The sequence below is a fragment of the Phyllobates terribilis genome, unplaced genomic scaffold, assembly GCF_046119375.1.
Source record: "Phyllobates terribilis strain yellow unplaced genomic scaffold, ASM4611937v1 Scaffold_5__5_contigs__length_657084704, whole genome shotgun sequence".
NCBI classification, from domain to species: Eukaryota; Metazoa; Chordata; class Amphibia; order Anura; family Dendrobatidae; genus Phyllobates; species Phyllobates terribilis.
Window position 1 is genome coordinate 618,285,194 of NW_027362765.1, and position 23,349 is coordinate 618,308,542.

A 23,349-nucleotide genomic window follows, 5' to 3' on the forward strand; every position below is an offset into this window, starting at 1 on the left:
CATCTCTTGGCAGAAAAAAAGCACGGTTTTTGCATGCTCTTTTTTTTACAGCAAGGAATGCCTTTTGGAGCTAAAGATATTTGAAAAAAGATACGTGGGACATCGCTTTAACCCTTCTCTGGTTTTGCGCACCTTATTCCATGAGCCATAACTTTTATTTTTTTTCAACATGTCCATGTGAGGGCTTGTGTTTTGCAAGACGAGTTGCACTTTTGAACGACACCATTGGTTTTACCATATTGTGTACTGAAAAACAGGAAAAAAATTCCAAGTGCGGCGAAATTGCAAAAAAGTGCAACTCCGCCTTTTTTTTTTACCATGTTCACTCAAAGCTAAAACTCACTTGCCATTATGATTCTACAGGTCAATACGAGTTCGTAGATACCAAATATGTATATGTTCTCTTATTTGAGTGGAAAAAAAAATCCAAACTTTGTTATAAAAAAAAAAAAAAAAAAAAAAAAAAAGGCGCCATTTTCCGAGACCAGTCGAGACTTTATTTTTCGTGGTCTGGGCCGGGTGAGGGCTTATTTTTTGTGCATCGAGCTGATGTTTTTATTGATACCACTTTGGTGTAGATACGATCTTTTGATAACCTGTTATTGCATTTTATTGCAATGTTGCGGCGACTAAAAAAAATTTCATTGTGGCATTTGGATTTTTGTTCTCGTTACGCCATTTACCGATCTGATGAACACTTTTTTTATATTGATAGATCGGGCGCTTCTGAAAGCGGGATACCAAATATGTGTATATTTGATTTTTTTATGGTTTTATTTTGAATAGGGCAAAAGTGGGGGTGGGAGTGATTTAAACTTTTAAAAACATTTTTTTTCTACTTTTTACTTGCTTCAATAGTCTCCATCTTCCGATCACCTGTGTTACACATAGCAGGGCATTAGTCCCGCTATGTGTAACAAAACTGCTCATCGGCTGTGAACGCCGACCGCCGCTTATAGCAGATTGGCTATGACAACCACAGAGGTCGCCTGTAGACTCCGGGTTGTCATGACAACCCATCGGAGACCCCCGATCATGTGACACGCTTCCGGCATGATCATGTTAAATGCTTTTGTCAGAATTTGACAGCAGCATTTATCATGTTAACAGCTGCGGGTAGATCGCGATTCCACCTGCGGCTGTTAGGGGCATGTCCAGATCAGCGGTCATTTGCCCGGAAAGGTGCAGGCTCAGCACCGGAGCCCGCACCAAAAGGGGAGACACGACATGCGCTGTACATGTACGGAGCATGTCGTGAAGGGGTTAAAGAAAGTGTTTTATTCTTGGCGTGTGTGTTTATTTCACGGTTTACTTACAAGTTTAGTAATAAGGGTGTCTGGCTGACACCTCTTCATTACTAAACCTTGGGCTTTATGTCAGCGACACCTAATCCCATTACCCTGATGCATCAGGAAGAATCTGGGCTAAGTGCCAGAATTGGAACATTAAATATGAAGTGTCATTTCTGGGGCAGCGGAGGGCTGGTATTTTTTAGCTTAGAAAGAGCTATTAGGCCAATATGTCCCCTGGCTATTAACAGCTCACAGCTGTTTGGTTAAGCCTTTAGGGCACGTCCCCACGATCAGGAACCAGCAGCGCGCTTGGACTACGCCCAAAATGCTGCATTCTAATGCTGCACTTGTTTTGTCAGTACATGTGGATCCACTGCATGTAATGACATTTCAATCGGTCAAAATCTGCAAATTGACATGCTGCGGGTGAGTTTACACAGCGTCAAAAACAAGCAGTGGGCATGGGATTTCTTATGAAATAAAATGAATTAAGTAAAATAAATGGTGTGGGCACCCGCGTCATTTTCATATCCAGCAGAGGGAAACCTGGGGGCTGATATTACTAGCCAGGGAAGGGGCAATTAGCCAAAAATGTTCCCTGCCTATTAACAGCCCACAGCTGTTACCTTCGTGTTTACTGGCTAGATACAAGAGGGACCAATGAAAAAAATTGACATAGGGTCCCCATATAAAATCTGACCAGCAAAGGCTAAACCGACAGCTGTGAGCAGATATTAATAGCCAAGGAAGGGGCCATGGATACTGGCTCCCTCCGAGGCTAATAGTATCAGCCCTCAGCGGCCCTAGAAATTGCGCATCCGTAAGATGCGCCAAATCTGGTGCTTAGTCTCCGCTCTTCCCACTTGCCCTGTGGCGGTGGCAAGTGGGGTAATAATGTTGGGGTTCATGTCAGCCTTGCATTAGCAGCTGGCATGAAGCCCAGGTTAGTAATACCGGGCGTCTATAAGACACCCCCATTACTAACCACATAGTATGGTTTTGAAAAACACACGGACTGAAAAAAATCCTTTATTTGAAATAAAAGTCCACACGGTTTTAATCATTTATTTAAAAATAAACAGTTATATTTACCTAACGCCTAATCCCCTGAAGCCATTGTCATCTGTAAAAGAAACAGAAAATAAAAATACTCACCTAACGTCCAATCCGCTGAAGCCAGTCACCTGAAAAAAATAAAATAAAACCACAACCATATCCCTCATCTGTTCGAGATGATGACATTATCCACAGTGTCCCACGAAGATTTGGGTCAGTTCTAGAGCAGTCACAGCAGGCTATACATGGACACAGGAGTATAAAATCGCTCCTGTGACAGTGCACAGCACTGAGCTGCAGGGAGAGAAGTCACCAGAGTTCAATCAGCTGATAAGCTCTGGTGACCTCACGGCACCACTGCTGCATGAGAATTTTCTGACACAGCAACGGTGCAGTAAGTGAGGTCACTGGAGCTCATCAGCTGATTGAACTCTGGTGACCTCTCTCCCGGCAGATCAGCGCTATACACTGCCGGGAGCGATCACACTCCTGTCAGTGTATCGCTGGCTGCTGGATGATCTGATTGCCGTGGGACACTCGGGATTATGGCAGATATGTGAGTATATAGTGGTTTATTATTGTTTACAAGTGACATGGGCAAAGGGAATTAGGCAAAACCACACAAAGTTGACATGCAGCAGTTCTAAACGCATTGCAAATCCTGACTAGTGTTTTTTGCCCAATTCTTAGCGGAAAAAATGTTGCTAAAACGAACAGTGTGCACACAGCCTAAGGGTATTTGGTGCAGAAAATTCTGTATCTCTTGGCAGGAAAACGCAGCATCAAAAATGTTGCGATTTTGCCTAGTTTTTTCAGTGCATTCAATGGTTGAAAAACGCAGGCAAAAAAGCACAGAGAATTGACATGCTGCAGATTATTTTCTATACTCAACATGTGCATGACAGTTCAGGTTTCTCATTCACTTTGCTAGCACCAGGTTTTATCACAAATTTGCGCACAAAAAAACCCGCAACAAAAAAAAAGCACTAAATCTGCAACATGTGCACACAGCCTAGGGGTATGTGCACACGGTTGGGACTGGCAACACTTTGAAAGCAGCATACTTTATGCTGCGTCCAAATCGCTGCACGCAGGTGAATCCGCATGTGTAAATTGAACCATGCGGATTCACCGCAATCAATAAATTGTAGTGATCTAATTTCTGTTGCGGAGACTAGCCTGCTCTGCAAGAGAAATTAACATGCTGTGGTCTGGAAAGACGCACCGCATGTCCGAGGGTGATCCGCAGGTGCACAGAGACGCATAGTGGGAATGGGATATCTTGAAATCCCATCCACTATACTGTAACATCTGGCCACTCCGGATTGCACGCAGCGCTAGTGCGCTGCTTCCAATCCGCAGCGATTACTGATTGTGCGCACGTACCCTTACACTGAAATAATTGACATGCTGCAGATTTAAAGCTGCACCAAATCTGCAAGTCACAAATAAGCAATGTCTGCATGAGACTTCAGGATTCTCATTCACTTTGCTGGCTTCAGGAAATCCTTCAGGTTGTGACAAATCTGCACTGAAAAACGCAGCAAAAATGGCAACATATGCACATAGCCTAATAGTCTATGGTGAGGATCACGTTTTTGTGTGTCTGATTTTGTTTAAAATCACGGATAAAATCCAATCAATACAAATATATGGATCTGAAAATGCTATCAATATGCAGTTTTTAACATTTGGAAGGTAGAAAAGGCTGTGATTTTTTTAATGCATACAAGAAAATTACTGCTGAAACACTGACTGTAAAAAGGGACATAATGACCAAAAACTGAGGAATGTCAGATTCAAAATGCTGATGAAATAAAACAGACATTTAAAGGGAACCTGTCACCCCCTGGGCGATATCAGCCCTCAACTATGGGCATACCGGGTATAGAAAAATAAATCTATACATACCTGTATGGCCCATAGCAGAGGTCTGATGGGAGTCTGTCACCCCCCCCCCCCCCCCCGGTGATATCAGACCTCTACTATGGGCATGCAGGTGATAGAAAAGTAACTCTATACTACCTGTATGGCCCATAGTAGAGGTCTGATGGGAGTCTGTCACCCCCCCCCCCCGGTGATATCAGACCTCTACTATGGGCATGCAGGTGATAGAAAAGTAACTCTATACTACCTGTATGGCCATAGTAGAGGTCTGATGGGAATCTGTCACCCCCTGGGAGATATCAGACCTCTACTATGGGCATGCAGGTGATAGAAAAGTAACTCTATACTACCTGTATGGCCATAGTAGAGGTCTGATGGGAATCTGTCCCCCCTGGGAGATATGAGACCTCTACTATGGGCATGCAGGTTATAGAAAAGTAACTCTATACTACCTGTATGGCCATAGTAGAGGTCTGATGGGAATCTGTCCCCCCCCGGTGATATCAGACCTCTACTATGGGCATGCAGGGTATAGAAAAGTAACTCTATACTACCTGTATGGCCATAGTAGAGGTCTGATGGGAATCTGTCACCCCCCCCCCCCCCCCGGTGATATCAGACCTCTACTATGGGCATGCAGGGTATAGAAAAGTAACTCTATACTACCTGTATGGCCCATAGTAGAGGTCTGATGGGAACCTGTCACCCCCTGGGCGATATCAGACCTCAACTATGGGCATACAGGGTATAGAAAAATAAATCTATGCATACCTGTATGGCCCATAGCAGAGGTCTGATTGCAAAGGAAACCACTTTAATCAATTCTATTTTGTACAGGCTTGGTGTCTGGGGAACGCCAAGCAATCCCCACCGATCTGCTTATTATTCCCCAAAATCCCCGCCTCTCTGCTTAATTATCATATCCCCCCACTCCCCTGCACGTCACAGGACTCTGTGTGGTGCACTGTGCTCCCTGACTTCCGGGCACGCGCAGAGGGCCGCTCACATAGAGCACGCTTTGCTTCATCCCGGCCTCGACTCTCCGTGCACTGTGCTGCAGGGTTCTATTGCGCAGGGGCCGGGGGTCACTGTCACTTTCCGGCACCTGCGCAATATAAACCTGCGGCGCAGAGCACAGGTAGATGGGGCCGGGATGAAGCAAAGAGTGCTCTATGTGAGCGGCCCTCTGCGCGTGCCCGGAAGTCAGGGAGCACAGTGCACGTCACAGGGTCTGTCACAGGGCCCTGTGACGTGCAGGGGAGGGGGGATATGATAATTAAGCAGAGAGGTGGGGATTTGGGGGAATAATAAGCAGATAGGCGGGGATTGCTTGGTGTCCCCCGGACACCAAGCCTGTGGAAAAAAGAATTTATTAAAGTGCTTTTCTCTGCAATCAGACCTCTGCTATGGGCCATACAGGTATTTATAGATTCACTTTTCTATAACCTGTATGCCCATAGTAGAGGTCTGATATCGCCCAGGGGGGTGACAGGTTCCCTTTAAGGCCTTATACTTCTCTAGCAACTCTAAAACGCAATACATCTTCTGTGGTCAAGTTGCATCTTGTGTCTCGTTTCGTAACTACAGCCATGGATGAAGAGTAGGAGCCCACCAATATCGCAAATGTTCCTCTAGCAAAGCTTTAAATGATTAAATGAATGCAGCGTGTCTATGAAACAATATATGTGTGGGATTTCTGCACCCATGTGTTGTACTACAGGTAGTTCCCACATGCACAGAACTGCTGTAACAGTTAGGAATTGCTATTAGCTGCAAATACACAGTTTTAAAACCTCAACTGAAGGATACAATTTAACAGGCCATACTTTAGTATATATACAAGTAGACAAGCTTTCCCCTACAAATTAACAGTAAACTTTACATCCAATGCTTTGTAAACCATACATGTTTCAGACACCCAAAAGAAAGAAGTGAAACACTAATGGTTTCACTGCATTTTCAGGTGACCTTTCAGAACAAACTGATGAGGGTACAGTACATTAGGAACACTATTTCTAGCCATTATGACTTGCACAGGCATTTTCAGCAGTTTTTACCTCTGAACTAGAAGATGCAGCAATTTCCCATGTGCTTTTCGGCTTTTATTTCCCTACAGTTTCCCTTGCCTGCCCTTTTATAACAGCAAGTGTAATTTGTTATCTCACCACAGACAGATCAGTATTGAGAATACATCAGTGCTGGGAAACAAAGTGGCTGATAAGTGGAGAAAGAATCATTTTTCTCTAATAAGATATATTACAAAAAGTTTCTGATCTCCATTTTTACTTTTGATTCATGAAACAAATAAGTGGTTTTAAAAATCAATGTATTTTCCAAATGGTCCTTTTGGAACGCAATTTTTCCTCCAAGCAAGAGAAGACTCTTTATATGATGTTTTATTACTTTGCCAGAATTCTTTTAATCTATACTTCATTCTATGTTGTTTTTGCACTTGCTATGTGAACACTGTGGTGCAATTATGTTAAGACGATCTTCCTCATTTCCTTTTTTTCCCCCTCTCTTTTTCTTTACTCTTCCTCCCTACCCCATTTTCTCTTTCCCTTTATTTGGTTGCCTTTCCTTTCCCTTCATCCCTTTCCAGACCCCTTGTTCGCTATACTGTAAAAATTTCCTAATAAAAAGAATTTTAAAGAAAAAATGTATTTGTCTAGAAGCCGGATATCATGGAGAATATCAGATGGCTGAAATACTCCTGCACGTTAGGGACTATGTCACAGGTTCAGCACCTATACATAGTATGAGTCTACTAAACCATGATGGTTCTATGGGGATCAGAGTTTTACCCAGTAGTACCATGATCCACATGTTGCGTCAACATTAAAGTTTCTTAGCATGGAACCATTATTTTAACAGGAAACGGAGGTCTAAACAAACCTTTTGGTTTTCTTCCACGTCTTGGTGTAAGTGATGAGAATGCAAATTCAACAGGAGTGGCATCTGGCATTGTAACAATGTTAGCTTTAGTCCTTGTTGAACGGGTTGTTCTCTTCTGCTCTTCATCGACATCAGCAGAAGCCTCTATATCTGTTTTACCAATAGACTTTTTTGCAGTTTTTCTAGAATTGACTGTGATCACCTCTTGTGCTGTGACAATATTGTCATCTGTATCTTTTTTATCAATCTGATTTTCTGATTTGACTCTAGACCATCTTAAGAGTAGCCTTTTAGGAGAATGAGGAGGGCTGGAGTCAGGTTTGTTGGAAGCCTGTGAGGCACCAAGCTCAAAGTGTTTGACCAACTCATTCACAACTTGTTTGTTCCTTAGTCCCCTTGTACGTGTAGAAACAAGTGGTTCAGTCTCAACATTCTCAATGTTTGATTCACTTTCCCTCTCTTGTAGTACTTTGGACGATCTAGTAATTCTAGTAGGTGTTGTCGGCATTACAGTTTTTACATCCACAATATCTCCTGTATTTATGTGGTTATCCAATGCTGCAGCTTTTCCTCTGCGGGTTCTAGCAGGAGAGGCTGGCATCTTTGTTACAATTTCTTCAGTAACAGTGGTTTCCCTTTCTGTGGACTGAGTTTGATCAGAAGCAGAATTTTTAGTTCTTCTAGAAATTCTTGTGGTAGTAATGGATGGTTGGTCCTCTTGTTGGATTGATAATGTTGTACTTAAGTTTTCAGGATTATCCTTGGTTTTTCTACTGCCTCTTTTAGGGGTTGTAGGAAGTGGAAGGGTATTGTTGGTATTGTCAGATACCTTAGTAGTTCTCCTGATACTTCTGCGAGGGGTTGGAGGCTTTATTAGTATAGTAGATTTGCCTTCAGTTGGAGAAGTCTGAAATTCATCCAGATTAAGCTTCTGCTCATCTACTTTTTCAGGGGGTGTTATCCTTAGAACTGTGTTAGAGTTTGTTTGCTTAACCTTGTTTACAGGTGTCCTAGCGATATCGTGTGCATTTCTGAGTTTCCTTTCAGTTTCATTTTCAGAAACTGAATCACTATTAACTTCTTCCGTAAAATCCTTATCCCTATTTTCTTTAAGAGCATCGAGCACGTTTTCTGCAATGGCTGCATTGATAGGTTCAGGCATAAAAGGCAGTGTTTCAGTAACCTTAGTCCCTTCCTCAGTGCCAAGAGCCAAGGCATTATCACAAGTTTCATCACTGCTAACTGTAGCTGTCAAATTGACCTTTTCATCACTGAGATCACATGGATCCATTGACGGTGCTTTTAAGGTTTTTAAGGCAGATTCATAATTGTTGCAATAATAACGGTCAGCATTATTCTCCCCATTAGGGTCTTCAGCGGCTGAACTTATTTGTTGATATGTCACCTCTGGTTCAGGGTCTTTAATATTCACGGTGTAATCCAAATCCTGAGAAAAAAACAACTTATAGTGTTTATAACACATAGTGACAGTTGATAAGTAAAAGAAAAGACAAGTTAGCAGTCATTTTGCTTTGCTGTCTGCAGGAGAGGAACTTGGTGTCATCCGGTTGTCTAGATCAGTGGTCCCCAACCTTTTTTGCACCAGGGACCGGCTTGAAGCAAGATCATTTTTCCATGGCCCAGCAAGGAGGGGGTGGGGTGGGCGGGGCTTTGGTCATATGGGGGCGGGGTAATGGAGGGATTTGGAGTTTAGTGCATACTTATCATATAGTGTAGACCAGGTCCCCGCCAGGAGCTATGCCAGGAGCCCCACATAATGTGCTGTGCCAGGAGCCGCATCACTGAGGCCCCATCACGCCCTGCAGCAGGACAGGGCAGCTGTCCTGACAGCTGCTGTTCAGCTGCATTTACTTCATCCCAGGGGCGGACACAGACTGTAGTGGGCCCCTGTGCAAGAAATTTTTGGGGGCCCCCCCCGCCCTTCATAAGGCAACAAAGTTATGTAAACATAACCCCCCCATGTGCATCTCTCACCCCCCCATGTGCAGCTCACCCCCGTGCATCTCTCATCCCCCTCCGTGCATCTCTCATCTCTCCCCTCCCTCCCATGTGCATCTCTCATCTCTCCCCTCCCCCCATGTGCATCTCTCATCTCTCCCCTCCCCCCATGTGGATCTCTCATCTCTCCCCTCCCCCATGTGCATCTCTCATCTCTCCCCTCCCCCCCCATGTGGATCTCTCATCTCTCCCCTCCCCCCCATGTGCATCTCTCATCTCTCCCCTCCCCCCCATGTGGATCTCTCATCTCTCCCCTCCCCCATGTGCATCTCTCATCTCTCCCCTCCCCCCATGTGCATCGCCCATTCCCCCCACTCCTAGTTAATTGTATTTAAAAAAAAATAAAACTTGTTATACTTACCCCCATGCGATCCCTGCAGAATCCTGGCGCTCGTCCAAATCGCTGACACCAGGTTCTCCTGACTTCCGGCCATGTGACGGCGCCGTCACATGACCGGAAGTCAGGGGAATCATGAAGGTGCTGCCGCAGCAGCGCAGCGCTAAGATGTCCCGGACCCGGCGCTTAGCATGCTGGAGTCAGGGCAGTCATGCCCTGATGGCGGCCCTGCTGGAGGCTGGAGGGGCCCCCTCTCCCCGCGGACCGGCTGAAAAACCCCAACGGCCCGGTCCTGGTCCGCGGACCGGCGGTTGGGGACCTCTGGTCTAGATGACTACTTGCTCTTCCTTATAAGTGGAAATATAATTCAAAGTCAACAAGTATATGAAATTATTCATGCAATACAGAGGCGTAACAGAATATTGGTCTTGGCCACAAAAAAAGTAAAACCATACCTTTATGTCCCCTGATTGCAAAGCATTTTTTTGTTTGCACCTCTGTTAACATTACTCATTCATTTGTCTGATGAATGTAGTGCAGAGTGTCAAAGAAGCATGAAAAAGACGCTGACAATCATCATAGCAGCGCCAGCAGAGTAATATTTTGACATTTAGACTATTTTGTGTCCTCTTAGGACATCAGAACAAAGCAATTTAGCAGAAGACATAGAAGATTTGGATGCCACCAAGGAGAATCAAAAGCTCCAGGTACAGATAAAATAATCTTACGATAACGATTTCACGGGATGACACTACTGAGGCCAGTTGGACAGTCCCCATACTGACGGGTGAAAACTGTCCTGTTGCCAATTCAATCAAAATTATGTCATTAGATCTGCAAACAAATGGGGCTGCAGCAGAAGAACAGAGGCAAGCAAGAGAAAAAATAATGGTCTGCAATCAGAGTAAAGGAATAAAGGTGTGGTGCTAGGTAACAGAAAATAGCAGCTAATATCAGTAACACAATACAACATAAGAACACTATAATAATGGAAACTCTTGTAGATACACTTATGACAACCAGCACTGCACACCAGAAAGCTAGCATTATATGAATACAAGGTCGTTGTAGGTTAAACCACAGCGGTAAGGTTTGATTTTATTTAAATATTATAGTGTTTAAAGGGAAGCGGTCACCAGTGAATCGGGCTCTATGATTGCAGTCAGGTATGTTCTTCCAGTAACTGCTCTGACATTTCAGAGCCGGCTTCTCCTCCTACTGGTTTAGTTGATTGAAAGGCACACAGATGGGAAAGTTCAATCGACGAGAGCAGCGCAAGGAGAAGTCGGCTGGGGCATGGCGTCGTACTAGTCAGGTCTCTCCTTATGGTCCCTGACTGGCTCTTCAAACTAATTGTTCTCTCAAACACCATTGTGTTTAAAAGAATGACATACCTGGCTGTAATACAAACGGAAAGCTCTAGGTAAAATGGTTTTGTTTAATAAAAAATGAACAAAAAAACCCTGTTAGAAACAAATTTTACATAAAAAAAAAACAACAACAAAAAAGATAGACAATGCATCGAAGCCTAACTTTTTCTCACACTTCTACAGTAAGCTTAGAAGCAAACTGTGGTAACCATTATCATTACCTGAATCTCCGCAAAGTGAGAAAATAGGGGTGCGATAGAAGGAATTTCCTTAACAATTAGAACATTCTCCTCCATAATTTGCAGCTCAGATTCATGCGCTTTCTTTTCTTGACCAAGATTTTCAGAATGGGTACTCTCAATTTCTTCACTATCATGAATACTAATCACAGCTGAAGAAAAGAAATATATATAATTTTTATTTTTTTTTTTCAAAAAAAGGGCCGCCATTCAAATACATACAAGCTGTTAATACTGAGAAGTGCAGATACCCCTGTCCATTTTACCATTTTCATTTCCAATCTGGTAGAACAGGGTTCCCCAACTCCAGTCCTTAAGGCCCACCAGCAGATCATGTTTTCAGGATTTCCTTACTATTATTTTGACCGATTGTAGTGTCATTATATGCGGTGGTTTCACATGTACAGACAACAAAAATGCGGTATTAGAACACAGCGTTTTGGACGCAACAAAAATATGCTGCATTCAAAGTGCTGCTGAGTGCTGATCGGAGGGACGTAGCGGCTAATGAACCAGCAGTGAGCTGTTATTTAATGGCCAGGGACCAGGCACCTTCCCAGGCTAAAAATACCAGCTCACAGCAGCCGCATAATTTACATGAATAGAAATGCTAATTAAGACTGGGTGAATGTGACTAGCTTTTGAAGTACAAAAACGTTGTAAAAAACGCATGTAAAACACCAAGGTTACTTATCGGTAGCCGGTTTTTCCTGAACCCATGACAGCACACCTTGAGAGGGTTCCGCCCCACCAAGGACAGGAAACGGTCTGAAATAAAAGGGAGGTACCTCTCTCTCGCTTCAGTTGGTTTCCTGTTCTTGATGGGAACCAGTCTGTGGAAGAAAAGAATGCTGTACCTGGATCTGTTCCGGTGTAAAAGAGTGGGCACCGGCCTGTGCACCGGGTTCCAGGCTTCAGAAGCGCCGTCCAAGGCGCAGTGGTCTGCGGGGAACCGGAGCCCTGCTCACCGCCTGCGCACGCTCGGACACGGCCCCAGGGAACCATGGACGGCGCTTCTGGAGCCTGGAACCCGATGCACAGGCCGGTGCCCGCTCTTTCACACTGGAACAGACCCAGGTACAGCATTCTTTTCTTCCACAGACAGGTTCCCTTCAAGGACAGGAGACCAACTGAAGCGATGGAGAGGTACCGCCCTTTTATTTCAGACAGTTTCCTGTCCTTGGTGGGGCGGATCCCTCTCAAGGTGTGCTGTCATGGGTGAGGGGAAAAAACGCATGTAAAATCTGCATGTAAAATCCGCATGCGATTTATCTGCCAAGGAGAGACAAAAACGCTCAGGAAATTTCAGCTTCAAATCCGCATCGTGCGCAAATACCCTTACACAGGTGATGGAATTACTGCCTGTGCAGGTAATGTAATTATCACCTGAGCAATACTAATGAAATCCTGAAAACGTGACCTGTTGGTGGGCCTTGAGCACTTCAGTTTGGGGAAGACTGTTGTAGAACATAAACCCTGAATCGAGTTTGCACTGCATAGATAGTTGTAGATAAAATAGGCCATACGCTTCAGGTTCTAGATGGCTGGAAAAGCCCATTAAGATTAAACTCCATTTTGATGCCTTTTTATGACAGCTGAAGATTGAATGCAGATATCTTAAGAAAAATGCAAGTAAGTTTTGGATTTTTTGAGGGGATGTTGTTGGGTGCTGGCTGTAGTTGAAAAGTGTTTCGATGGCAGATCTGCATCGCATAAATTTATGCTGACACTAGGCCACAGATAACAGCAGAGAATGCATCATATTTTATAAATACAAATTGCTGATCAATCTTCTAAAACGACCATCTTTACAGTGCAACCATGACAGACGAGCCATTCAGGATATCCCTAATTGTTTGCTTTAGTGTTCTTTGAGGGTCAGCTCGCATATGATCACATGCATTCAAGAAATGGCAAGTGTAAGGGGAAATGACATGGTCTTATCATGCACAGCCACACTTTGCACATTGTATTGACAGGCTGATTTTACAGAGGACCCAGCATATCTGCTTAGTATCGGCAACAAAATGGACATGCTGTGCATTTCATTACTCAAAGACTGTCCTCAAATCAACACCATTCCTCTGCAAAGTGTGAATAGGGCTTTAACCCCTTTACAACCCAAGGTGGTTTGCACATTAATCACCAGGCCAATTTTTACAATTCTGACCACTGTCACTTTATGAGGTAATTACTCTGGAACGCTTCAACGGATCCCACTGATTCTGAGACTGTTTTTTCGTGACATATTGTACTTCATGATAGTGGTAAAAATTCTTCGATATCACTTGCGTTTATTTGTGAAAAAAAATGGAAATTTGGCAAAAATTTTGAAAATTTAGCAGTTTTCAAAATTTGAATTTTTATGCCCTTAAATCAGAGCGATATGTCACACAAAATAGTTAATAAATAACATTTCCCACATGTCTACTTTACATCAGCACAATTTTGGAACCAAAATTTTTTTTATTGGGGAGCTATAAGGGTTAAAAGTTGACCAGCGATTTCTCATTTTTCCAACAAAATTGACAAAATCATTTTTTTAGGGACCACATCATATTTAAAGTCACTTTGAGGGGTCTTTATGACAGAAAATACCCAAAAGTGACACCATTCTAAAAACTGCACCCCTCAAGGTGCTCAAAACCACATTCAAGAACTTTATTAACCCTTCAGGTGCTTCACAGGAATTTTTGGAATGTGGTTGAAAAAAAAAAATTGGTTAGACCCAATTTTTTTTTATTTTCGCAGGGGTAACAGGAAAAAATGGACCCCAAAATTTGTTGTGCAGTTTCTCCTGAGTAAGCAGATACCCCATATGTGGGGGAAAACCACTGTTTGGGCGCACGGCAGGGTTCGGAAGGGAAGGAGCGCCATTTGACTTTTTGAATGTAAAATTTGCTTGAATAATTAGTGGATGCCATGTTGCATTTGGAGAGCCCCTGATGTGCCTAAACAGTGGAAACCCCCCACAAGTGACACCATTTTGGAAACTAGACCCCTCAGGGAACTTATCTAGATGTGTGGTGAGCACCTTGAACCCCCAGGTGCTTCACAGAAGTTTATAACATTGAGCCGTAAAAATAAAATTTTCACATTTTTCCCACAAAAATGTTTTTCAGCCCCAATTTTTGCATTTTCATAAGGGTAACAGAAGAAATTGCACTATGCAGTTTGTTGTGCAATTTCTCCTGAGTTAGCAGATACCCCATATGTGGGGGAAAACCACCGTTTGGGCGCGCGGCAGGGTTCGGAAGGGAAGGAGCGCCATTTGACTTTTTGATTGTAAAATTAGCTTGAATAATTAGCGGATGTGCCCCTGATGTGCCTAAATAGTGGAAACCCCCCACAAGTGACACCATTTTGGAAACTAGACCCCTCAGGGAACTTATCTAGATGTGTGGTGAGCACCTTGAATCCCCAAGTCCTTTACAGAAGTTTATAACATGGAGCCATGAAAATAAAAAAATCAAACTTTTTCCACAAAAAGGATGTTTTAGCCCCAATTTTTTTATTTTCACAAGGGTATGAGGAGAAAATGGACCCCAAAAACTTTTGTGCAATTTCTCCTGAGTACACCAATACCCCATATGTGGGGAAAATACAGTGTTTGGGCGCACGGCAGAGTTCAGAAGGGAAGGAGCACTGTGTGACTTTTTGAACGCAAAATCGGCTGGAATCGAGAGCGGACCCCATGTCGCGTTTGGAGAGCCCCTGATGTGCCTAAATAGTGGAAACCCCCACAAGTGACACCATTTGGGAAACTACACTCCTCAAGGATTTTATCAAGGGGTATAGTGAACATTTTGAACCCAGAGGTACGAGACAGAATTTGATGACATTAGGTCATCATATTGAATAAGTTGTCATTAGTCTTGAGCGCAAGGGCTCGCTGCTTGAGTTTGCATCGGGTACTCGGGTATGCACCATGTATCACGGGTGCTCAAGTGAAATGCTCGAGTCCCTGCCCGCATGTTTCACGGTTATTAGACACCCTCAAAAAAACATGCTGGGATCGCTCGTGCATGGCAGGCAATCCCCACAAGGTTTTTTTGGCCACGAAGTATGTGGGGCGGAGACTCGAGCACCCGCGATACTCAATGCATACCCGAGCACCCAATGCAAACTCAAGTAGCGACCACTTGCGTTCAACACTAGTTGCCATATCGTCATTTTTTTTTTCTTTTGAAAAAAAAAAAAAACCAACCCTAACCTCAACCCCAACTCCAGCGTTTATTTTTCACGCCGTTCCTAGTGCGGTATAAGTGATTAGACGACTTTATTCTTTGGGTCGGTGCGACTACAGAGATACCAGAATCATATCGGGTTTTTATGATTGACAGCTGTCACACACTAAAAGACACATTTTGTAAAATCTAGTTTTTGCATCGCCATATTTTGAGAGCTATAATTTTTCCATATTTTGGTCGGCAGTCATGTGACTGCTTGCTTTTTGCGGGATGAGTTGACGTTTTTTATTGGTACCATTTTCAGGCACGTGCCATTTTTTGATCGCTTTCTATTCCAGCTTTTGGGAGGCAGAATAAACAAAAACCAACAATTCAGGAATTGTTTTTTTTTTTTAATTTTTTTTTATTCTACTCCGGGTGTGGTAAAATTGATAAGGCAGCTTTATTCTTCAGCTCCATACTTACTCCATACTCCATATTTATTCAGCTCCATACATCTAGTGACGCAGCCGTCCAGTGAGCGCAGCCTTGCTTCATACACTTGTATGGAGCGAAGCTGCGCCTCGTGTAGTGACGCAGCTGTCCAGTGGGCGCAGCCTTGCTTCATACACTTGTATGGAGCGAGGCCGCGCCTCGTGTAGTGACGCAGCCGTCCAGTGGGCGCAGCCTTGCTTCATACACTTGTATGGAGCGAGGCCGCGCCTCATCTCGTGACGCAGCAGTCCAGTGGGCGCAGCGTTGCTTCATACACTTGTATGCAGCGAGGCCGCGCCTCATCTAGTGACGCAGCTGTCCAGTGGACGCAGCCTTGCTTCATACACTTGTATGAAGCGAAGCTGCGCCTCGTGTAGTGACGCAGCCGTCCAGTGGGCGCAGCCTTGCTTCATACACTTATATGGAGTGAGGCTGTGCCTCGTCTAGTGACGCAGCCGTTCAGTGGGCGCAGCCTTGCTTCATACACTTATATGGAGTGAGGCTGTGCCTCGTCTAGTGACGCAGCTGTCCAGTGGGCGCAGCCTTGCTTCATACACTTGTATGGAGCGAAGCCGCGCCTCGTCTAGTGACGCAGCCGTCCAGTGGGCGCAGCCTTGCTTCATACACTTGTATGGAGCGAGGCCGCGCCTCGTCTAGTGACGCAGCCGTTCAGTGGGCGCAGCCTTGTTTCATACACTTATATGGAGTGAGGCTGTGCCTCGTCTAGTGACGCAGCTGTCCAGTGGGTGCAGCCTTGCTTCATACACTTGTATGGAGCGAAGCCGCGCCTCGTCTAGTGACGCAGTCTTCCAGTGGGTGCAGCCTTGCTTCATACACTTGTATGGAGCGAAGCCGCGCCTCGTCTAGTGACGCAGTCTTCCAGTGAGTGCAGCCTTGCTTCATACACTTGTATGGAGCGAAGCCGCGCCTCGTCTAGTGACGCAGCTGTCCAGTGGGCGCAGCCTTGCTTCATACACTTGTATGGAGCGAAGCCGCTCCTCGTCTAGTGACGCAGCCGTCCAGTGGGTGCAGCCTTGCTTCATACACTTGTATGGAGCGAAGCCGCGTCTCGTCTAGTGACGCAGCTGTCCAGTGGGCGCAGCCTTGCTTCATACACTTGTATGCAGCGAGGCCGCGCCTCATCTAGTGATGCAGCCGCTCTGACCGTGAGTAAGCATAACACCCATTGTAGTCGATGAGCATGCTGACATCAATTTTTTTGTGGACCGATTGCCTGCAAAAAAAAATTGAAGACAAATATACGAATAGAAACATGTCTGCTTCTGATCTAATTTGTACATCAAATTCGTCCCCTAAATGGATCCATACAAAATAAAAGCGAACCCTCGGATCCATGTGCTCTAAATGGATGAGAATTGAAACAAACTGATATAGTCTGGCTTTTTTTGTGCACAAAAAAAAAAGAGGGGGACTCTAAATTAATTCTTAGTCTTATTTAATGCTCATGCAGAGGTTCTTGAAACTTGGTCTGAGCGCAGACCATAATGCACAAGTTATCTGCGGGTCTCACACCTTGATATGAACAACCTCATAGGCATAAATGTGGCAGAGGAGATATAATTACATTGCTAATTATGGTAAAGATTTCCTCCAAAGCCACATGTCAATCTCTGCCGCCTCTATACAATGGTGTGTGAGTATTTTATGCGCTGCTCTACCTGCAATCAAACATGAGCACACACAGGACATCATGGATGTGACATACCTTTCTCTGGTGTCTCCAGGGCTTCCACAATTGGGTGGTGGACATCTCCAGTTACTAGCACACGGTCCAGCTCAGCATGTGGCTGCTGTTCACTACCTGAAGAATTCACAGTTGTTGAAACCACCTTGTCCTCAGGTGTTGGAGCATCATGATACTCTAGTGTTGTCTGGTTAGACCTTGCAGACACATGGCTTGCGTCTTTGCTAGCCTCCATTTTGCTTGGGCTTCCATCTTGAATTCCAGATGAAGATTCATCCATTTCATCATTGTCTGTATTGGCATCATTTTCGGTAAGCATAGCCACTCTTTCTGCCCACATAGTGTCTCGACCAGACTTCAGAACAGGAGAAATTCTGGGCTCTTCTTGCTCAGTTGACAAAATCTGTTAGTAAAATATTGCTTAGTATTAAAAAAAAATGATGCGACAAAAAAAGAACTAGAGGAAAACTATTTAAGGTGTTAACGAACACAATTTTTTTTTTTAACATGACATAAAAAGGTGCTCAATTCATAAATGTTAAAAACAGTGTAATATACTTACGTTAAGCATGCCCACATCAAATCAGACCACTATGCATAATGCGAGACTTACCCCTTTACTAAATTTCTTGCTAATTTGCTCCATAAAAGAGATTTTTAGTTGTCTGGACCGTAAAGGAGGTGCAATTGATCTTCCAGGGGAAACTGAAGGAGAGGCCAAAGGAGTTGTGTGTGTACTGGACCTCAGAACAGATTGGCGAGTGCGTGCAATATAGTCAGAAGCCCTTGTGCTTGCCATCAAGGCTTTTGCCTTCTAGAGAGAAACACACAAAAAAAACGTTACTACAATAAAATTTGATGAGCAGCATCAACAAATGAACAGACCGTAGAACAAATGTTAGGACTCAAAGCCCGAGTAATTAATGGAGTAGAGCATAAAGCTATTGTGCGATGCATCTCAATCCTTTGCTAAACAAAGTAAAAATGTATGATGCTGAACCCTTACCTTTACCACCAGAGGTGTCTGCAGCAAGCTAAACTCCGATGCTTTGGAAAGGTTTTTTATCGGTGTAGATTTGAGAAGACTTGATTGGACAGGGCTGGAAGTCAGCAGGAAAGATCTGCAAGGTGTTTTGTAACGGACATTTGCAAAATCTGTGCCAAAGGAGGGTTCTGCCAGGACAGGGTGGACGGGAGAGTCCAACAGCCTGTAACATACAAACAACTAGGTTTATAAAAGGCATCACAATTACACATGATAAAAAAATGCTATAACAATTAACAAGGTTGGTCCACACAGGACATAACTGATTACGGACGGGGAGCCCTTCTGTGTGTACAAACCAATCCAAAAGCACAGTAGGCAGCAGCATGGAAAAAAAATGTACCACTAACCTGGAGTCTCTTCTAGTTTTCAATATTGGTTTACCAACAAAAGCATCATGTATTTCCATTTTGGCATCTTGAGAAACTGGACTTGGGCTTTCATCTGTCAAACTGAAGAGCAGAAAAATCACATTCAGCTATTTCCATCTCTAATAGGGTTATGGAATGGAAAAGTAATTAAAGAGTTTTTTCATGAATGGACAACCCATTATTAAATGGTCCCAGAATGGTGCTGCACAAAAGGAAAAAATCTTTTTTTTCTATTTCTATTTTATTATTATTTCCGCTTATTTTTCTACTCCCTTTCTTTTACCTTCTGGTATTTTCTCGGCTTTATTTTACCTTGGCATTCTATCTTTTCATTGCTTCCCCTACACAACTCATTCCACATATCCATATCCACATACACATGCCAGGAAAATATTCTCCATTCTCTCCTGTGGGAGGATCTCACTGCAGGGGGCATCTTCTTAAGTGACCACTTGAGACATAGTGATATGTCACCTCTGGTCACATGATCTCCACCTAATGCTCCATTAAGGCGACACGTGTTGTGCTGGAGCGCAACGTCACATGTCATTAGAGGTCACACGCCTTAAACATGGCGCGGCCCACATTATCAGCTTTCTAGATAAAGCAGCAGATAACACTTTGCGCTCTACGCACTGAAAGTTATGCCATTCCTCAGCGCTGTTGCCACAGACCTTGTGCTATGTCTTTTCTCTCAGTCCTGCAATCTAGTAAAATAATAATAATCTTTACTTATATAGCGCCAACCTATTCTGCAGCGCTTTACAATTCAGAGGTTCACACACAACAGTCATAAGTAACATAGCTAAACATAATACAATAATTAAAGCAAAAATAATAATGACCCTGCTCGTAAGAGCTTACAATCTACAATGAGGTGGGGGGTGACACAAAGTGCAGGGGCCTATTCACAATAATCGTCCAGCCATCTTGAGGGGATGAGCGATAGATAAAGGCTGCATGAGCTCGTCACCAGCCAGAATCTGTAGAGCTTTTGGGTTCGGTGGAGACTTATGTTTGGAGAAATAATGAATGGGCTATAAAAATATAAAAACACTTCGATTAGGGAACGAGATAGGCCACCCTAAACAGGTGTGTTTTTAGGAAGCACCTAAAACCGTGTAAGTTGTGGCTCGTCCTAATTTCTTGGGGTAGAGCATTCCAAAGAATAGGTGCAGCTTGGGAGAAGTCTTGGAGCCGGGAGTGGGACGTATGGATTAGTGCGGATGTTAGTCGATGGTCGCTTGCGGAGCGTAGAGAACGAGTAAGCTGATAAACAGAAATGAGGGAGGAGATGTAGGGGGGTGCTGCACTGTGTAGAGCTTTGCGGGTGAGAATAAGCAATTTAAATTGGATCCTATAATGTATAGGCAGCCAGTGCAATGACTGGCATAGAGCGGAAGAATCTGAGTAACGATTAGCCAGATAGATGACCCTGGCTGCAGCATTAAGGATGGACTGGAGAGGGGAAAGTTGAGTGAGGGGGGGGCCAATTAATAGAGAATTACAGAAGTCAAGGCGGGAGTGGATCAGGGCAAAAGTGAGGGTTTTTGTGGTTTCCAAGGAGAGAAAGGGGCGGATTCTAAAGATGTTCTTCAGGTGCAAGCGACAAGACCGGGCAAGAAATTGTATATGGAAGGTGAAGGAAAGATTGGTGTCAAACACAACGCCCAGACAGCGCGTCTGCTGGCTCAGCGTCATTGTGGTGCCACACACGGAGAGGGATATGTCAGATTTAGGGAGGTGAGTAAAAAGTGGGAGCAGAAGTTGTTCAGTTTTAGAAAGGTTGAGTTTCAGATAAAGAGCGAACATGATGTTGGAAACTGTGGACAGACAGGATGAGGTGTATAGTTGTGTGTCATCAGGATAAAGATGTTACTGAAAGCCAAATTTGCTGAAGGTCTTTCCAATTGGGGCAGTGTAGAGAGAGAAGAGAAGTGGGCCAAGGACTGAACCCTGAGGAACCCAAAAAGCAAGAGGAAGGGGGGGAAGAAGTGGAGCCAGCGAATGATACACAAAGAGCGGTCAGATAGATAAGAGGAGAACCAGGAGAAAGCAGTGTTTTTTTAAGCCAATTCAGTGGAGCATAGAGAGGAGGTGGTGGTCAACGGTGTCGAAAGCTGCAGAAAAGTCAAGAAGAATGAGCAGAGAGTAGTCACCGTTACGTTTTGCTGTCAGAAGGTTCATTGGTTACTTTGAGGAGTGCAGTTTCTGTAGAATGTAGAGGGCAGAAGCCGGTCTGTGATGGGTCTAGAAGAGAGTGAATGGAGAGGTAAAGGGTAAGGCGGGAGTAGACCAGGCGCTCCAAGAGTTTAGAGATAAAGGGGAGATTGGAGACTGGTCTGTAGTAGTTTGTGCAGGAAGGGTCAAGAGAGGGCTCTTTTAATAATGGAGTAATGATGACATGTTTGAAGGAGAAGGGGAAATTACCAGATGAGAGGGAGAGGTTGAAGATTTTAGTTAGGCGAGTAGTGATGACTGAAGAGAGAGACTGGAGTAGGCGAGAGAGAATAGGGTGCATGGACTGGCATGAGAAGAAGAAGAGGAGCCTGGAGACTACTTCTTCTGTGACTGGGTCAAATGTGGAGAGTGATCCAGAGGAGATGTGGGGAGGGATGGGAGTCACGGAACATGGTGGCTGGGAGCTGATTTCCTGATAAATGTTCTCTGCGAAGTAGGAGGCCAGGTCGTCAGCACAAATGTCTGTGATAGGGGCCAGCACTTTAGGACTGAGGAGGGAGTGAAAGGTGTCGAAGAGTTTTTTTGGGTTGTTGGATAGTGAAGAGATCAGGGTGGTGAAGTATGTCTGTTTGGCAACATGAAGAGTTATAGGTTTTTAACAAATTCATAGTGGATAAAGTTTTCTAGTGTGCGAGTTTTCCTCCATAGGCGTTCAGCATTCCTAGAGCATGTAGTGCCGGCGTCCCTGCCCTCTGCTAGGCAGGGACGCTGTTCCCCTCACCGCTCTGCTCCGTGCCCGGCGTCCCTCTCCCGCTCTGCTGGCAGCGCGCGCTCCTTCCCGGCCACTGTGCTTAGGGCGCGCGCGCGCGCCCTCCCTCCCTCTTAAAGGGGCCGCGCGCGCCGTCCTAAGGAGTCCCCGGCCAATGGCCGGAGGACTTTACCATATATAAGGCACCTCCTCCAAAATGGAGGTGCCCGAGCAATGTTGTTTGCACCTGTGTCTCACCTGTGCTTCAGCCCTCAGGTCCCGTTGCCAGTTACCTGCCAGATTCCTGCCAGATTACTTGCTACCTGCCTGCTTGCCTGTGGTCCGACGGTCTGCCTTCCAACTCCTGTCAGTCTGTCTATGGACCAGCTTGCCCGCTCACCTGGGAGCGCACATCTGCTACCTGCCTGCTAGCCTACCTGGAGGCTCCGCCGTCATGTGCTGTGACCACCTGCCTGTCCAGTGACTCCTGCCCGCTCACCTGGGAGCGCTCATCTGCTACCAGTCTGCTTGCCTACCCGGAGGCTCTGCCGTCACGTGCTGTGACCACCCGCCTGTCCAGAGACTTCTGCCCGCTCACCTGGGAGCGCTCATCTGTCGCCTGTCCGCTGGTCTTCCTGGAGGCTCCGCCGTCACATGCTGTGACCACCCGTTCATCCAGAGACTCTCGCCTGCTCACCTGGGAGCTCACGTCTATCTTCAGCCGCCACAGGTCGTACCAACCCTATACCTAGAGACTGCCCCGGTCACTTGCCGTGACCTCCAGCCCGTTCACTCAGAGACTGTCCCGTTCACTCAGAGACTGTCCCGTTCACCTGCTGAGACTTCCAGCCCGTCTTCCCTGGTCGCCACCCGCTCCTTTACAAGGACCGCCCCCTTGTATAGTAGCTCAGAGGTTCCGCCTCCCAGACCCGTTACAGAGCATCGCTGGAGAAATCGGGTTTGCGGTGTCAGCCAGGGCTGTTTTACTTTGTGTTTAGAGGTTCTGAGGGTGAGGGGCGCTTGTTGGTCCAGGGTGCTTCTGAGAGTGTCATTGTAGTGATTTACAGCCAGATAAGGACAGGAAAAAGAGGAGATTGGGGACAGTGATGAGTGAAGGGAGTCTATGAGGGTTAATGGCTTGTAAATTTCTGAATGTGTGATAGGTAGGAGTGTGCTGGGGTGGGCAAGGATTTGTGAGCGTGAAGGAGAGACTGTTATGATCAGAGAGGGGAAGAGGGGAGTTATCTAGGTAGGGGATTGAACAAAGCCGTACAAAGACCAGATCAAGGGAGTTTCCGTTGTTTTGTTTCTCAGAGGATGATATTCAGATGCGATTCCAACTTATTCTTTGATTCATGTGTTTCTGGCAATTCTGGTTGTTCTATATATGCTCTGTTTCTGGATGATGTGACTGGCATAGCTCATAGCAAGCTACAAAAACATTAATCTACAGTGGGTACGGAAAGTATTCAGACCCCTTTACATTTTTCACTCTGTTTCATTGCAGCCATTTGGTAAATTCTAAAAAGTAAATTTTTTT

The 23,349-nt window shown here is 44.9% G+C and overlaps 1 protein-coding gene across 1 annotated transcript in view; it reads right to left on the reverse strand.

Moving 5' to 3' along the window:
- Nucleotides 1-23,349, reverse strand: part of LOC141273765 (protein ELYS-like) — a 113,549-nt gene that overhangs the window by 7,616 nt on the left and 82,584 nt on the right. Inside the window, exons 26-31 of the mRNA XM_073686103.1 lie at nucleotides 18,860-18,961; nucleotides 18,471-18,672; nucleotides 18,078-18,278; nucleotides 17,486-17,867; nucleotides 11,078-11,247; nucleotides 7,131-8,577 (exon numbers count right to left, since the gene is read on the reverse strand). Coding sequence (XP_073542204.1) covers nucleotides 7,131-8,577; nucleotides 11,078-11,247; nucleotides 17,486-17,867; nucleotides 18,078-18,278; nucleotides 18,471-18,672; nucleotides 18,860-18,961 — 2,504 coding nt within the window. The remainder of the gene's footprint in view (nucleotides 1-7,130; nucleotides 8,578-11,077; nucleotides 11,248-17,485; nucleotides 17,868-18,077; nucleotides 18,279-18,470; nucleotides 18,673-18,859; nucleotides 18,962-23,349) is intronic.